At 39.5% G+C, this 17,988-nt stretch overlaps 2 protein-coding genes and 1 non-coding gene across 3 annotated transcripts; all 3 read right to left on the bottom strand.

Annotated features, from left to right (window-relative positions):
- Positions 1-37: 37 nt before the first annotated feature.
- On the bottom strand, positions 38-2,601 carry LOC121806641 (UPF0481 protein At3g47200-like). The gene is made up of 3 exons (XM_042206759.1): positions 1,781-2,601; positions 606-1,172; positions 38-359 (listed from the first exon to the last, which is right to left on the bottom strand). Exons 1-3 carry the CDS (start codon positions 2,552-2,554, stop codon positions 189-191), a joined length of 1,512 nt encoding a protein of 503 aa, XP_042062693.1. The 5' UTR covers positions 2,555-2,601; the 3' UTR covers positions 38-188.
- Positions 2,602-11,659: 9,058 nt separating this feature from the next.
- On the bottom strand, positions 11,660-13,844 carry LOC121809717 (probable xyloglucan endotransglucosylase/hydrolase protein 5). Its single transcript, XM_042210484.1, has 4 exons — positions 13,610-13,844; positions 13,326-13,426; positions 12,926-13,119; positions 11,660-11,953 (listed from the first exon to the last, which is right to left on the bottom strand). Exons 1-4 carry the CDS (start codon positions 13,797-13,799, stop codon positions 11,674-11,676), a joined length of 765 nt encoding a protein of 254 aa, XP_042066418.1. The 5' UTR covers positions 13,800-13,844; the 3' UTR covers positions 11,660-11,673.
- Positions 13,845-16,757: 2,913 nt separating this feature from the next.
- On the bottom strand, positions 16,758-16,975 carry LOC121810116. Its single transcript, XR_006052377.1, has one exon. It is a non-coding gene; the product is annotated as a small nucleolar RNA U3 (small nucleolar RNA).
- Positions 16,976-17,988: the final 1,013 nt, after the last annotated feature.

Below are 17,988 nucleotides of genomic sequence, written 5' to 3'. Positions count from 1 at the left end.
TTGCTTTGTCGACGAGATGAAAAATACAAACTGCTAATATTCAAAGCACATCATGTCCAATTAAAGTGAATAACCACACAAGGATTTGCATCAATCCATCACATTCGTTCACACACCCACAGAAAAGAAAATCACAAGCCAAAGCAAACAAGGCAAGAAAACCAAGATGTGATGAGAAAGGCCAAGCATTAAGCAGGAGGATTGATGTAACTTAAGACACCGTAAATAGTCTGAACAATGGTGAGGGCAAAGAGGAAGATTGCGGCGATGACGGAGAGAATGGCCCATGGATTGGTGAAGTAGGTGTGCATGAGGTTAGCCCTCCATTGGTGCCACGGCTTCTGGCAGTACTCACTTACCTGCAAGGGGCGGACGCAGAAATTTAATTTGATAGAAGCTATGTATTAAATATAAATTTCGATTTCAAAATTTTGAGACTGTAACTTTTATTATCCCTGTCTCACTTAAAGTGGAGCATGTCATATTCGGTATGAAATTTTATATTGAATGGGGAGACATGATAAAGCAGTGTTTTTATTATTAGGAAATGTGTCATTTTAAATGAAACTTTTTAACTCGGTAGGGACATAAGCCCTTTCAGTTACCTGCTTGTGCACTTGCTCAAGGCTGCTCTCGGGGTCGAGCGTGATGTCCTTCGACAGCGAGTTGAACAGCTTGGCGACGGCCTTGTCACTGCCGAGCGCGTTCTGTATGATGCCGCACGAGTGGAGGAGGCTGACGTCCATCGCGCTGTCGATGATGTTGTCCATGAAAAAAATATACGAGGTGAGGTCGTTGCCCGCTCCGACGTGGAAGCGCTCGAACGCGATGAGGTTGAGGTAGAGGGACTCGAGCGCGTCGTCCACGACGATCAGGGGGAGCCTCAGCACCCCGCCACGGAACGAGATGTCCTTGAGGCTCCGGGACTTGCTCCGCTTGATGCGGATCCCGGCTTCGTTCAGCTCCGTGGCCGAGCGGATGATGTCGTCACCGCCCTGGTGGGCGGGGGCCGCGGCCCTCGCCTTCTGCTTCTTGGCGCGAGGCTCCTCGAGAAGAAGGCTCCTGCGGTATATGTCAAGGATGTGGAGGCAGTGGTTGAACTCGTGGAGGTTGGCGTGATTGATGTTTTGTTGGAAGAATTTTAGGATGCGTTTGGTCAGATCCTTGCTGTCCTGCAGTCATATGTATGTGTATGTGTATATGTATAAGTGATATGCAAAACTTGAGATTATTATTAGATTATTTTTAGTTCATTTTAAAAGTTGTGATTTTTAATGCATGGAGATCACGCAGGTCATTTCTTTATATTTTTTTGTTCATTTTAGAAATTTAGTATTTTTTATTTAATGACCCCATGTTTTCCTAATTTGGATTTTTTAAATTTACTAAAACGGTCTAAAAATGACCTTCGTAAGTTCTAATAGTGAACCCGCGTGTTTTGATTCTGCCGTTGTGCACTAGGAATTAGTTCTATTATAACAAAAAAAAACTTATATAAAGAGTTAAACATAGAATAAAACTCTATATAAAGAGTTGAATGTAATAAAATAAGTATTCAATTCAATAAAAGTAGTACTTTAGATCATTTCAGTATTTTTATTTATTTTAGCTAAATAGTCAAAAAAAAAAAACATTAAATTTTGATGCAATTCAATACAAGTAGTACTTCACATAAGATTTCTCACCTCCCATATCTGATTCAATTTCACTAAAATATACTCCTAATTGCGAATAATAGTTAAAAATTTAGAAATTTTGTTAGTTTAATGTTGTGTTTTACCTTGAGCGACTTGTCATTCTGCACGGCAACCAACTTCTCAAGAACCATCATCGGTAGCTGGTTCTCGAGCATCAGCATATCCCGCTTTAGATAAGGCACAATGTAGAGTTTTCCGTGTTTGCTGAAGATCGGATCGTTTTCCGCGTAGTCTTTAACCACGGCCGGTGGCTCGACCGCCTGCTGGCCGCGGACCGGGGCTGGGGCCCTGGGCCCCGGCTGGGACGCGTGTTGGATGCCGGACGGGGGCGGGGGCGGGAGCTGGTGAGCACCCGAGCCCCCAGCGTCCGTGGCGCACGCGACACGGAGTATCTCCAACATGAAGCACCCATCCACGATCATGAGCTCGAGGAACTTGGCCGTGTCGTCGTGCCACTCGGCCCCGAGCTGGTCGTAGGCGTCCTTAAGGTCCTGGGCCACGGGGAACAGGGCGTCCACGTAGGTTTGGAGGGGCCTACCGGAGCGCTTGAGGAAATGGAGGAGCGCGCGCCGCTTGTGCTCCTCCATTGCCCTCAGGTGGACGCTCCCGTGGTGGTAAGGGCCGAAGGAGACGATCTGGGGCTTGTAGGCCCGGGTGTTGACGTCGGTCACCGAGGCCGGGATCCGGTAGATGGACCGCTTGCTCCAGTGGGCCGACTCGGCCGAGGTGTTGGGGAGATTTTCGAGATCCTTGTTGATGTTGACTACCCATTGCATTTTTGGCTGGGGTTGTTCGTCGTCGGCCATTATGTGTGCGAGCAGTGTCTTGTTGTGTGTCGCGATATTTATGTCTCTCATGTTTTTTTTTTGTTTTGGAGTTAGTGTGTGCTTTGCCTAGAGTTGAAGCAAATAGTCGCACTAAATTGGTAGGGCTTCATTACATTCCTTTCGTAAATACTATGCTCTGTTGTAACCTTGTCTTGTTTCTCAATTTAGGAAGATTCTTGTTTGCTTTTGAGCTGTTGGAAAAGAGAGTCATTTTCACACTTCTATGACTACATCGTAGTTACTACTCTTATAGTTAAGTTTTATAAGTAGATGTTGAGAATCTAGGGAAAAGTTAATGCTAATTCAGGAGTACTTTTTTTAATATAATGTTGCTCAATATTCAGACATAAGTGAATCAGAGGGTGAAGCCGCTGCACAAGATGTCTACTAGTAGCTCAATTGAAAGGCATCACAAGTTTTCAATATTTCACAATTTTTATAACTTACATATTTCACAACACTAGTACTACAAAATAACTTACATCTTTTTTGTACTCTATACTCAAAACATTGGCCATGTCACTCTTAATATGACGGAAAAATATTAACTGGTGGGGGATAAAGGTCCCAACATAGTAGAAATAATTTTATTGATTATACATTAAGTTATTTGAGAACAAAATTATAATTGTATGCATATATATTTTTTTCCTTTATAAAGAAGAATAATGCAGGTTTTACATAAAGGGCAAAAGACAATATGTAGTATTTTACTAGCATACGATCAGATATATTCTAGATTGATCACATATATACTAAAGAACAAAGGATAGAATTATATCTTAAAGTATTTCTCATAATCCTCATGGTCAGTTTTAATTTAAAGTCTCATTATATACTGTACAATCCATTACTCAATATTCATACTCCATTATCTATTTATCCATATTTCATAACTCATTAATCAATATCCATACACCATAGTCTATTTAGTTCATAATTTCAGAACCAGGAGCTTATATTTTCACACTTCCACAACACTTTCAAAAAATTTTAAAAAGAAAACAAGATGAGAGTAATTACTAATTAGACAATGAGTGGAAGAGACGAAAAGAAGGAACAATTATGAGGAATTTGCGATAAAAGTATTCAACTTCAAAAACATTATGAAATGAACTAAATTTAATTAAAAATTGTGGTTTAAGTACCAATTATTTTAATAAAACAATAACAAAAAAAAAAAACTACTGTACATCATTTTACCATAATTTAAGGAAGAAAATTGATGGTCCCTGCACCGACTCTTAAAGGTAACACTCATAATTAAATAAGAAAAAACTTTTCTCAAGACATGAAAATTTTCAAAATGATAATGGTGCTCACATGCTCAAATCAGCATCAAGACAATGCTGATATTCATAGTCATACATAAATAGTACTCCTAAATCAGACCAAACAAATAGAGAGATAAATCAACGCCCACAAAAGTAACATATCATATGATATGTTGAGCTTCTCTCCCCCAATTTGTATTAATCAGCACCAATACATGACTATATAGTAGTATATCAAATAGTATCACTCAACAATTACTAACACCACATTGCATTGGATCATATCATATGTCCCTGTCCCTCTTGCACTCGGGCGGCGGGGTCGGGTACCGGGTCCGGTCGGTGCAGTAGTTGTAGATGGTGTACTTGCTCCGGACCCACCTCAGGCGGCGCCACTGGTACCTGTCGAGGTCTTGGAACTGCTTCTGGTCCCACCACCGCTTCCCCTGCGTGTCGCAGAACTTGGCGTTCACCGATGCCTCGCATCCGTTGTTGGTTTCTGGGATTACAAAGATAACTACCGGGCGTAATACAACCCAAAAGAAAGGAAAGGAAGAACTGAACTTAAAAATACAACGTATAATCGAAACTACTAAACCAGTGTGATTAGCCGAGTCGAGGAGGCCTCTTCCCGCAAGACGAGATACGCCCCGGTAGTGCTCTTCGGTTTGGCGTGTCGTCCCCAAAGGTAAAACGGCTACGTCTCTATTGATGCAGCACCGCAATCAACAGAGCTCCGGCGAACTGGATGGAGGAGAGGGCAGAGCTTCGACAGAAAAAACTATGCAGGGAGAGGGAGAGAGCTTATGATGCAGAATGCTTTTTGAATTGTGTAGTGATGCATGGAATGGCTGGCCTATTTATAGGCTCAGTCCACTGCAGGGGGTCAACAGCCATGATGGCTGTCATCATGGCAATTCGTAACCGACGTCGGTTACAGACGTGTGGCAGGAGTGTGCCATCCGTGTGTGGAGCGTGTGGATTTCTCACGTGGCAACCGTGACTGTGCCTCGCTTGACGACGTGTCAAGCCACTTGGATTGCTGACTCGGCGGTGGTCCAAAAAGAATAGTTTGGGCCAAGCACCAAGCCCAAAGACCACCCAAAGACCAATTGCCAAGATCCAAGTCCAAGTCCAAGTCCAAGTCCAAGTCCAAGTCCAAGATCAAGATCGAGATCGAGATCGGGATCGAGATCGGGATCGGGCTCGGGATCGGGCTCGGGCCCGCGGCCCGCGACCACGAGCACGAGCACGAGCACGAGCACGTGCACGGGCACGGGCTCGGGCTCGGGCGGGCGGGCGGCGGCGGCGCGCGCGTGTGCGCGCGTGTGGGCTCTTTCACCCATCTTGGTCCACTATAATTATTAAGTAACATAAAGTCACTTAATTTATACACATTAAAGATGTGTTAATCCTCCAATGTGGGATAATTAACACTAGTTAATTATTCCCTAAGCTCCATCTCCAAGCTTTAATTAAAAGCTAATTATGCCCAACTTTAATCCACTATTTCTCACTCACCGGAAATCGGATTTGAGAAAGTGAATATACTACATTTACCTACGTAAAATGTAGATCGACGCTATGTCATTTAATTTCACAAAATTAAATGTCTCGTCACATTTATTATTTGGTCAAAATCCATTGACCGGGCATATTTAATCCATGATTTTTTACAATCCCCCACATGAGTGGAAATAGCCGAATGCATATGCATGCAGACACAAGCTCAACCCTCGCGAGGTATATAAGCATAAGGATAGGTAGTTGTTGACTTTGAACCCTCCATAGTCGACACCATCGGATACACAGGCGGCTTAGTAGCGCGATGCTTTGAACTAATCCCCCACGGCGTGCACCGAGACAATGGTGTTAACACTTAAACACCTCAACCTCATCCGTTCTCACGTTTTGTGTCCATTGCGGTCTTGGACACCACTTTGGATTCATAAGTGCGTTTTTTATGAAGCGACCACACTTCGCACTTACGTAGGTGATTCTTAGTCAAGTACCTTGCCATACTTGGTCTCTTTGAGAATTCCATCTCTTTGAGATCCTTAAGAACCATTAAAAGTCATAGACTTAGCCTTTACCACGAGGCAAGTTCTCCAACACTCTATTGCTCTCTAGGGAATAGATATAGTTTGAGTGTTTTTCCATGAACTCTCATAGCTTAGTTGTCCCTTTGAACCAAGTTCTTGGGATCTCCAGTCATCATGGTTGGGTTACCACTATGACAATTCTTTAGTTTGTGGATTTCAAACCCATTCCCTCTAGCAACTTATTCATTTGATCACGGTTTAACCCTTTGGTTAGCGGATCCGCTAGATTATCTATTGACTTCACATAGTCAATTGTAATCACCCCTGTTGTGATCAAATGTCTCACGGTGTTATGTCGTCGACGTATATGTCGAGACTTACCGTTATAGAAACCATTGTTTGCCCTTCCAATAGCCGCTTGGCTATCGCAGTGAATCAGCACTGGTGGCACTGGCTTAGACCAACATGGAATGTCTTCAAGGAAGTTCTTAAGCCACTCGGCTTCCTCACCAGCCTTATCCAAGGCAATGAACTCCGATTCCATTGTTGATCGGGCTATACAGGTCTGTTTTGTGGATTTCCACGATACAGCACCACCCCCAATAGTAAAGACATATCCACTTGTTGAAAGTGAGTCTCTATTATCGGATATCCAATTGGCATCACAGTACCCTTCAAGCACCGGGGGGTATCTCGAGAAGTGTAGCCCAAGATTTTGAGTGTGTTTTAAATATCTCAAAACCCTCACAAGAGCTCTCCAATGCTCTTTGCTTGGATTGCTCGTGTAACGACTTAACTTGTTCACGACACAAGCAATGTCAGGTCGAGTGCAATTAGTCAAGTACATAATGCACCCGATGACCCGTGCATACTCTTCTTGTGCAACGGGCTCGCCTTTGTTTTTGCTCAAGTGAACGTCGAGTTCAATTGGAGTCTTAACCGGCGCGCCATCATAGGCTTTGAATTTATTCAATATCTTCTCAACATAATGTGATTGTGTTAAGATGATTCCATCATTCGTTCTTAAAATCTTCATTCCAAGAATTACATCGGCTAGACCCATGTCTTTCATGTCAAAGTTTCTCTTTAACATGGCCTTTGTATCGTTAATTACTTGAGTGTTGCTACCCAAGATTAACATATCATCAACGTAGAGACACACTATAACATGACCGTTATTAGTGCTCTTGATGTAGACACATTTGTCGCACTCGTTGATTTTAAACCCATTTGATAACATCACATTATCAAACTTCAAGTGCCATTGCAATGGCGCTTGTTTCAATCCATATAGGGATTTCACGAGCTTGCATACCTTTTTCTCTTGTCCAGGTACTACAAACCCTTCGGGTTGTTCCATGTAGATTTCGTCTTCTAGTTCACCATTCAGAAACGCGGTCTTTACATCCATTTGATGAATCTCGAGATTGTGCAATGCAGCAATAGCGAGAAGCACCCGGATAGATGTAATCCTTGTTACAGGTGAATAGGTATCGAAGAAGTCATGTCCTTCTTTTTGTTTAAAACCCTTTACTACTAATCGGGCTTTATACTTATCAACTGTTCCATCGGCCTTAAACTTTCTTTTAGGAACCCATTTGCATCCTAAAGGTTTAGCACCTTCGGGCAAATCAACCAACACCCATGTGTGGTTTAGCAAAATTGAATCAATTTCGCTTTGAACAGCTTCTCTCCAATGCAGCCCGTCTGGGCCAGCAAAGGCTACTTTTATCGATGTTGGTTCTTCATCCAACATGAAAGCAATGTAGTCAGGACCAAAAGTTTTTGGTGTTCTGACTCTATTACCACGTCTTAGTACTGTATCTTTTGGATCGGGCCTTGCACGCTTGCGCGATTCAGGTTCCGCATCTGTTGATTTAGAACTAGTGGCTTCTTCTTCCACTTGTTTAGAACTAGTGGCTTCTTCAATTCTTGTCTCAGAATTGGTTGATACTTTTTCCTTATCTTTGCAAGGAAAGGTATTTTCGAGAAATACAGCATTCCTCGACTCAATTGTTGTTCCTACTGTGATAGTCGATATTTCAGACTTGTGAACAACAAATCGATATGCACTACTGTTAAGTGCATATCCAATGAAGATGCAATCAACCGTCTTAGGTCCGATTGTAACTTCTTTGGGCGGAGGAACCATCACCTTTGCCAAACACCCCCACACTTTGAGGTATTTGTAGGATGGCTTCCTTCCCTTCCACAACTCATAAGGAGTAACATCTTTTCCTTTGAGAGGGATTTTATTCAAGATATAGTTTGCTGTCAAAACAGCTTCCCCCCACATGTTATGTGGTAATCCTGAACTGAGTAGCAGTGCATTCATCATCTCTTTTAGAGTTCGATTCTTGCGTTCTGCAACACCATTGGATTGTGGTGAATATGGAGCAGTTGTTTGATGAATTATACCACTTGCGTTGCATAACTCCTCAAACGGGGCTACATATTCGCCTCCTCTATCGCTTCGAATCATTTTGATTTTACAACCAAGTTGATTCTCAACTTCGTTCTTATAATTTTTGAACGCCTCTATTGCTTCATCTTTGCTTCTTAAAAGATAAATGTAGCAATATCTTGTGCAATCATCTATGAAAGTGATAAAGTACTTTTTACCACCTCTAGTTTGCAACATCTTTAAATCACATACATCCGTGTGAATTAATTCAAGGGGTTTTGTGCTTCGTTCAACCGAGTGAAACGGCAACTTAGTCATTTTTGCTTCAAGACAAATTTCACATTTATCTTGGATATCCAATTCATTAGCCTTTAGTAAATCTAAATTTACTAATCTTTTAATGGCTTTTGAATTTACATGTCCCAATCTACAATGCCACAAATTTGAAGACTCAATCAAATAAGAGGAAGTAGATGCTTTATTCTTATTGGCCAATGGCTTCGCAACACTTCGAGTTGCTACACTAAGCTTGAAAAGCCCATCGGTTACATAACCTTTTCCGATGGATTTTCCAAACTTATACAAGACAAACCTATCGGACTCAAATACAAGTTTAAACCCTTTATTAACTAGTATTGATCCTGACACTAGGTTCTTGCGGATGTCCGGGACATGCAGCACATCCTTCAAAGTGATAGTTAGGCCAGACGTCATCATGAGAATCACGTTGCCAACGCCGAGGACTTCTGACGATGCTTGATTCCCCATGTTGATCTTCCTCCCTTCAACAGCAGTGTAGGAGGCAAACTTGCTCCTGTCGGAGCAAACATGAGCAGTAGCGCCGGTGTCGATGTACCAGCCTCCCTTGTTATCAACAAGGTTAACCTCTTCAGTGACCACTGCAATGAGGTCGTTCTCATCCCAGTCCTTGAACTCCTTCTCAACGACGTGGGCTGCCGGCTTCTTCTTCTTGCTGCGGCAGTCTTTGGCAAAGTGGCCCGGTTTGCCACATTTGTAGCAGTCGCCTTCAAACTTCTTTGAAGGCTGCTTTCCCTTCCCTTTGTCGTTTGGACGGTTTGGGCGAGGGCGTTTGTTGGAGGGACCGCCCCGCTCCAACAGGTTGGCTTTGGCTTCATTTGGGGTGAAGCCCTTAGCCTTTTGATCACTTTTGCGCACGTCGGCCTCAATGCGCAACTTCACGATCAAGTCTTCAAGGGTCATCTGCTTTCGCTTGTGCTTGAGATAACTCTTGAAGTCCTTCCAACTTGGAGGGAGCTTGTCAATGATCGTGCACCTTAGGAACTTATCGGGCAAGGTCATCCCTTCAGCCACTAAGGAGTGGATGATCATTTGGAGCTCTTGGACTTGCTCCATGATGGGTCGAGAGTCGACCATCTTGTAGTCCATAAACTTGGATGCTACAACCTGTTCAGTCCCTGCAGCATTGTCTATGCTATATTTCTTCTCTAGGCTTTCCCACATTTGTTTAGATGTGGTTACATTGGAGTATACATTATAGAGGCTATCATCTAATGCACTTAAAATAAAGTTTTTACATAGATAATCCCCTTTTCTCCAAGCTTCATAGTCCGCCATGACTTCGAGCCTAGTCTCTTGGTCGCTTGGCGCGGGCGGCTCGTTCTCCGTGAGGAAGTTGGCGACGCCCAATGTTGTCAAGTAGAACAACATCTTCTGGTACCACCGCTTGAAGTCAGATCCTCCAAACTTTGGTGGCTTCTCGGCAGGTGGCATCATTCTTGGTGCCAAAGGTGCCGCAGTTGGTCCTTGGAAGGAACCAATTCCGTTGCCCCCGAAGGAGCCAACAACTTGGTTGGGCATAGAGCCCCCACCATTCATGTTGGGCATAGAGCCCGCCATGGTCGTACCAGCCCCGAAGGGACTAGCACCCGCATGAGACCCGAAGGCCCCAGCATTCGTGTTGATCCCGAAAGATCCAACACTAGTATTGAGCCCGAAGGCACCAACACTCGATCCATTAAAGGATCCGAAGGAACCACTAAAAGTGGAACCAACCGAACCACCAAAGGTGGAACCAGTGGACGCCCCGAAGGGGTTGTCCCAAACCCAAGGGACGGTGGATGAAGCGGCTGGGAAGCCAGAAGTTGGCATCATCGAGGGAATCGATGAAGTGTTGACCGGTCCAGTGGTCGCCATGGTGGAGGGAATGGCGGCGGCGGTGGTGGCAGCGGCGGTGTTGGAGTCGGTAGACATCTCCAGCAAAGGTGTTTAATATTTCGAAAGTTTTAGTTCAGTTTAGAAGTCCAAATTCCTTCAAAGGCAAGTTATCTCGTCTTGCGATTGTTGGTTTCTGGGATTACAAAGATAACTACCGGGCGTAATACAACCCAAAAGAAAGGAAAGGAAGAACTGAACTTAAAAATACAACGTATAATCGAAACTACTAAACCAGTGTGATTAGCCGAGTCGAGGAGGCCTCTTCCCGCAAGACGAGATACGCCCCGGTAGTGCTCTTCGGTTTGGCGTGTCGTCCCCAAAGGTAAAACGGCTACGTCTCTATTGATGCAGCACCGCAATCAACAGAGCTCCGGCGAACTGGATGGAGGAGAGGGCAGAGCTTCGACAGAAAAAACTATGCAGGGAGAGGGAGAGAGCTTATGATGCAGAATGCTTTTTGAATTGTGTAGTGATGCATGGAATGGCTGGCCTATTTATAGGCTCAGTCCACTGCAGGGGGTCAACAGCCATGATGGCTGTCATCATGGCAATTCGTAACCGACGTCGGTTACAGACGTGTGGCAGGAGTGTGCCATCCGTGTGTGGAGCGTGTGGATTTCTCACGTGGCAACCGTGACTGTGCCTCGCTTGACGACGTGTCAAGCCACTTGGATTGCTGACTCGGCGGTGGTCCAAAAAGAATAGTTTGGGCCAAGCACCAAGCCCAAAGACCACCCAAAGACCAATTGCCAAGATCCAAGACCAATTGCCAAGATCCAAGTCCAAGTCCAAGTCCAAGTCCAAGATCAAGATCGAGATCGAGATCGGGATCGAGATCGGGATCGGGCTCGGGATCGGGCTCGGGCCCGCGGCCCGCGACCACGAGCACGAGCACGAGCACGTGCACGGGCACGGGCTCGGGCTCGGGCGGGCGGGCGGCGGCGGCGCGCGCGTGTGCGCGCGTGTGGGCTCTTTCACCCATCTTGGTCCACTATAATTATTAAGTAACATAAAGTCACTTAATTTATACACATTAAAGATGTGTTAATCCTCCAATGTGGGATAATTAACACTAGTTAATTATTCCCTAAGCTCCATCTCCAAGCTTTAATTAAAAGCTAATTATGCCCAACTTTAATCCACTATTTCTCACTCACCGGAAATCGGATTTGAGAAAGTGAATATACTACATTTACCTACGTAAAATGTAGATCGACGCTATGTCATTTAATTTCACAAAATTAAATGTCTCGTCACATTTATTATTTGGTCAAAATCCATTGACCGGGCATATTTAATCCATGATTTTTTACATCCGTCAATGTGGAAGCCACGGTACGAGGCCACGAAGGGGGCCTTAGACCAGTCAGTCTTCTCCAGGCCCCCCCTCGTGGCCCAGTCGTCCGCGTTCCATAAGCTCGAGTACAGCTTCATCGGCTGGTTGAATGGGAACTTCACCCCGAGATCCTTGCTGTTCTTGAACGCACGGATCGGGATATCGTCCACGAAAAATCTGTCACAATGAATCATATGCATATGTTATACTAAATGAACCACCTAATAAAAGCAATAAAAGAGACAAAACGACGTCGAAAAACTAGAGTAATTAAAGTAACAACAATTATTAATAGCAATCAAATTACTAAGGGGCAATTTGGATGCTATATAGGATAAGTAAAGATTGAATTGTAATAATATGATAACTATGCATCGTCGAAACTATTAAGATATGTTTAATTAAATTTTATTTGCATATTTAAAGATTGAAAAATGTGTTAAAAGTTCCCCTCCATCAACGGGGACAATAGAAGATATTAAGATGTTGATGGTCGTGTAAAGTCAAAAGAGGCACATGGTCCCTACTAATTTAATTGAATCCAACCAGCATATTATTTGAGGTAGAGACACATGGAAAGCCAACCATTAATGTTAAATTTTGTTGAATTTAATTGGGACATACCTGTTGTTACGTAAATAGTGGCGGACACAGGTGTGAGAAACTATGTGTTTAAATCTATACCAAACTATATTTTTGTTTTTTAATGTTAATTTTACAAAAAATGTCTGAGATCATTTTTATCCCTTATTAAGCCTATACATATGAAAATCAAATTATCAGAGATTATAAAATTCGGAGGGACTGAAACTAGAGAAAGAAAGAAAGCAAGAAAAATAACTCAAAAAAATTTGTTTGAGAAATCAAAAAGAAAATATTAAATACTATCCAATAACTAGATATCCAAATGATTATACGTGATGACTCAATCTATCTTAACAAAACAATGTTGATTTTATAACCAACACTAATGATATTTAGACAGCTATTGCCACTCTCAAGAATCAAACAATTAGACTTCTTCGACTCTAGTGATTGGGAGATTTCAAGATTGGTCAACAGCATATTTTCCTAGCCTTGCTAATTGATTGAATTAATGTTGCTATTTGAAGAGAAATGGTAGCAAAATGAAATAATAAGAAGACTTACACAATTTGGTAGAGATTCCACAAGATAGAGTAGGTGTGGAAGTCTTTGGTTGGATCAAACCAAAGATAGATTCTTTGCTCTTTGTCTCCTTTTCCACCAGTGTATACGTTTGTTTGCAAGATGTATGGCTGTCCAGTTCTATTGCCCAAGAATTCAAAGTCTATCTCATCATGCTCTGAGTTTTGGGAGGATAGCTACACCCACAAAACAAAATTTTAAATAACAAATGTTATAGAGTAAATTGAAGAACTTATCCAATTGACTACTCTATCAGTATAGAAAACTAATGTAGGATTTCCATTGTTTCAAAACAAGCATGGAAGAAGACTAATCAGAAATCATTAGTTGGTCTCCTTCCATTTCCAAAAGAAAACATGCTAAAAAGGTAAACTTTACTCACATAAAAAGCAGTAACAGTTCCAGCAGAATCCCCACCAACCAGCTTCAAATGCATACTAAAGTGTCCAAATAGGTATGAACCCTTAGATTGGAATCCAGTACCTAAACCAAACAAAACAGCAACCAACATTAACTCTCAAAGTTACATACCCTTGGTAGAAAAGAGAGCTCGTTTAGTCTATAAATCTGACACCAGTTGCTCGCTCCTATAAGGCTATAACTGATGTTGGACATTGAGCCCGTAACACACACAGAGAGAGAATGTATAGATATATATATATATACCAGTGTAGTTGTCAAGAAGGAGCTGGATCTCAGAGCCGCCATTGAGGTATTTGATGTGGTCGAAAGCCCAAGTGGGGAGGTAGTTTCTGCCGAAGGGGACATCCACTGCTTTTTTGGGCGCCGCCGCTAGTGCTGCGGCGGCGAGCATCAGCAGGCCAAGGGAGAGACTACAGAGGGAGTGAGAAGCCATGTTTCTGCAGAGAGAGAGAGAGCAAGGAGAATATGTGAGAATGAAGGAGAGGAGTGGTGCAGACCTCTTTATATAGGCCTACGCCCCTTGCATTTCCTAGGTTTGTAGTACTAATAAATGAACTTGTATTTCCAGTTTTTTTATTTTTATAACTTCTATGATATGCCCCACGCTTGTATTATATTCCATGCGTTTCAAAATTATATGTATGGTTCTTTACTTCTTTTATATGAAAATAAATTACTCAATTAGCATGGGAATAATTCAAAATGAATTATTATGACTCAATTCATTTAGGACACATGGAGTATGTATATATATGTTAACCAATTACCAACAAGCACAAAAATAATTTTTAAAAAAAAAGCACATACTTTCGGTTAATCAGCATGGCGGAAACATTATTGGAGGAGTTGTCAATTAACATTTTATTAAAGAGGGAACATTTTTTTTGTCCACGAACTATACCAAATTATCATTTTAGGTCCGTGAACTTTGAAAATATCATTTAAAGTCCACCAACTATGAGTTAATATCATTCGAAATACATTTTACTCTTTCCAAGTTTTTTTGGATGAAAATACCATCAATACCTTACAGAGTGTATATTTTTAATAAATTTATCATATACTCATATTTTTTTATAAATATCTTTACAATATATTTTTGACAAATTTTCTAAATATAATTTGACCTTCAATATTATCATTTAATTTTGTGACATGCAAGAAAAGATCTTTATTCAATTTTTTATTATTAAAGAAAAGTTCTTTATTCAATTTTTAAAAAAATTAATATAAAAAATTGAAGAATCAATTTTACTTGCATGTCACAACATTATGTGATAATATTTAAGGTCAAATTATGCTTAGAAAATTTGTCAAAAATATATTGTAAAGATATTTATTAAAAAATATGAGTATATAATAAATTTATTAAAAATATATACACTTTAAGGTATTGAGGGTATGTTCGTCTAAAAAAACTTGGAAATAGTAAAAAGTACTTCAAATGATATTAATCTATAGTTGGTGGACCTTAAATGATATTTTCAAAGTTCACGGACCTAAAATGATACTTTGACGAAGTTCGTGGACCAAAAAAGATGTTCCATCTTTATTAAATTTATTGCTCATAAGTTCATAATTATTACTGTGTCTGCTTCACTTGAATACTACTGTGTCTGCTTCACTTGAATACCTCCATCTGTTCACCATCCGGATATTATTTCGGTAGCTAAATTATTAAAGTTGAATTTTACGAATTAGGAATTTATATTAAATTGTAATTTAATGTGTCACGTGAAGGGCGAGAGCTCCATATCTAATATTGCTTAATACATTGACGGTTAAGGGTTGCTCAGATTATTTACTACTCCCTATATCAAGATTGTTGGTACAAATTTATTTCTCAAAATGTTACCAAAATATATTCGTAACCCTATCAAAAAAAGGTGTGAGATTTAAACCCTAAAGTTTATTAATCACAATCAAAATTTAATGACAATTGATGCTCCAATTAAACTCCAAAGTGTGCTGCTTCTTATGGAAATTTGGAATGTGTGTTGTGGAGTATGATATTAATGACAACTATACACACCATAAATCACATAGGGGTATTAATTTGCTTCAATGATGGACTAAAGAAAATACTACAAATCGGTTTTTAAAGAGATTAATAATAATTTCCCATTAATTGCTGCGATGACTCAAAGCTCCAATTTTTAAGATGGAGAAGAAATATCTTACAAAAGTATACAAAACTAGTATAAAAAACTAAAATTGTTTAAAATATAAGATCCTTGAAACTTAAATATCTGAAATGTTACAAAATTGATCAATTGATAAAGTCAATAAATGATACTCCTACTTAACGCAACATGTTCATATCTTCTACTTATTTTTAGTGAAACACAACATTATTTGACGATTTCCACTTGTTGTCCTATGTCATATTCAAAGTGACACATTTTATTTTTAAATGTCTCACTTAAAATGAAATATTTATAAAAGTAAAACTTCTTTATTTTCAATTTTAATTATTTTCCCACTCAAATACTAAATATTAGTAGTATTATATAAAATTTTATGACAAAAAGAAAACTCTAATTGTGACTGAGAGATGTATATTAAAAATAAAAATATTGTATCCACTCTCGATATTCTCTCATTCTCACGTGAGTCTCTATCTAGTTTTTATGTTAAGGGCCTCGGTTATTGGTATTTATTCCCTAATTATGATCAAAATCTGATTGAGTTGCCAATCTCCCATGATGCATGGATTATTTAAAAGTTACATATGACAATTTCTTCATTCAACAGGTTGACCTATTTCAAGACCGCTCGTGTTTCCTATATAATAATCTCATTTGATAATATAGTTTAAGAAGGATAAATTTCTAATTTAATCTCTAAATTATAGGAGTAATCTATTTTATAAAAAATGTCCCAAATTATAAGAAGTATTGTATTAGTCAAACCTTAGAGGCTTAGACTATCGATTTTGTATCAAAAATATATTGTGCCCTTTTTTCGACTCCAGAAATTTTGACATTGTATACCACTCTATAATTTTTTCTGATATTAAAAAAATGACAATTTACAATAAGATTTTGGGACCCAAAATATGAATGCATGGTATTTTTTATACAAAGTTAATAGGAGTAATAGTTTTAGGATCTCTTATATCAGAATATTTATGACAAATTAATAATGTAATTTAGAATTTAATGTGAGATTTATCATTCTTAAAGAATATTTCAAAATATATTAGAATTATATTAAGCCAATATATTATATAGAATAATTAAAGAATGTTTCAATAAGAATGATATGGGTAATTAAAATGACATTATTCTTCTAAGAATTTACGGAATGTTATTATTGACAAAAATTCAGTTTCAAAATGAGACACGCATTCATGAACACTGATGTATAGAGCATAATGGATGTGGGTTTTTTTTTGTCAAATAATTACAAGACCACCCCAACTTAACTAGGCAAGCCAAGAACGACCATCTACTACACCAGTAGCCCAGACACCAAGCCAAGGGTGAGGTTAATCACGCTCTAGTAAAACAACGATGGTTCATTGTCCAAATATAGTTTCCTATCTCCTTGGAAATCAAGGATATAAAAGTACGAGCATATAGAATAGAACTTGTTAAAGTAAGGTGTAAAAAATAACTTAGCACAATGGATGTGGTTGGGGTAAGAGTCATGTGCGATGATTTATTAATTGATTGCAATGTGCCATGCAAAGCTCTATTTGAAAACCAAAATCATGTGCTTGTGTGCTCATAACTTCAATTTCTTAATTTGTCTACTTTTTCTCTCATCACTTCAAGTTTTCTGGCACATCCCTTTATTAATTTAGTGATTATTGAGCTGTCTTTCATTAATGCTGCCACCATTATTATTACTATTACATTAATTATCGCAATCCAACCCTGCACCAGATCATAACAATTCAGTTTTCACCTCTTAATTCATGTGCAAATTAAATTTGTGTGTGTTTATTGATATTGCGTATCAAAATAATTCTATATATAGATAAAATTGAATTTGAAAAATGAACTCCAGGATACAGAATCTAATAATTCGAGGTCTCCAGCATAAATAAGTCGAGCTTGTCTAAAAAATATGCGTATCAGTATCAAATAAATTAATTTATTCAATATATTAATATTGCGTATCAAAATAATGATTTACAAGAGTCAATGGAACAAACCGAATCATAAATTGGTACATGCACTAATTTACGTAGTTCTTTTTTATCACTTACCTTTAAATCACGCACTTAATATTTTGTCATAAACTGAACAATTTCATGTCACCCTACTTGGGCGTTCAAGTAGGAAAGCTCAAGTGCTTGAGCTCCTACTAAAGTTTTTTTTTTTTTAAGTTCTTGTATAGACTCACCAAGTATATTCAAAATATATGAAAATTAGTAGTAGTATATAAAAATTCATGATTTATATAAATTACAAAAAATTAAATAAAACTTATAAAATATATGTAGCTCATATATACGAAATAATTTTTCTGCATCTACTCATGCATGTCACAAGTACATTTAGATCATGTTCTTCAAACTATTTTTCGAAGTTCGTTCCAGTAGACCAGTAAGGATTCAGATCATCCTTTATGGAATTATATAGAAATAAACCAGACAATTGCAATGTTTCTAT

This window comes from Salvia splendens, chromosome 6 (genome assembly GCF_004379255.2).
Source record: "Salvia splendens isolate huo1 chromosome 6, SspV2, whole genome shotgun sequence".
NCBI lineage: Eukaryota > Viridiplantae > Streptophyta > Magnoliopsida > Lamiales > Lamiaceae > Salvia > Salvia splendens.
This window is presented reverse-complemented; position numbering and strand designations above follow the sequence as displayed.

What these genes read in the sequence shown, in the direction of transcription:
- LOC121806641 (XM_042206759.1), bottom strand. Translation starts at nt 2,554, where the DNA reads ATGAGAGACATAAATATCGCGACACACAACAAGACACTGCTCGCACAC. An exon ending in AGAATGACAAGTCGCTCAAG is followed by an intron (nt 1,173 to 1,780) that starts GTAAAACACAAC and finishes ATATGACTGCAG; the next exon opens with GACAGCAAGGATCTGACCAA. An exon ending in TTGAGCAAGTGCACAAGCAG is followed by an intron (nt 360 to 605) that starts GTAACTGAAAGG and finishes CGCCCCTTGCAG; the next exon opens with GTAAGTGAGTACTGCCAGAA.
- LOC121809717 (XM_042210484.1), bottom strand. Translation starts at nt 13,799, where the DNA reads ATGGCTTCTCACTCCCTCTGTAGTCTCTCCCTTGGCCTGCTGATGCTC. An exon ending in CCTTCTTGACAACTACACTG is followed by an intron (nt 13,427 to 13,609) that starts GTATATATATAT and finishes TGTTTGGTTTAG; the next exon opens with GTACTGGATTCCAATCTAAG. An exon ending in GAACTGTTACTGCTTTTTAT is followed by an intron (nt 13,120 to 13,325) that starts GTGAGTAAAGTT and finishes TTGTGGGTGTAG; the next exon opens with CTATCCTCCCAAAACTCAGA.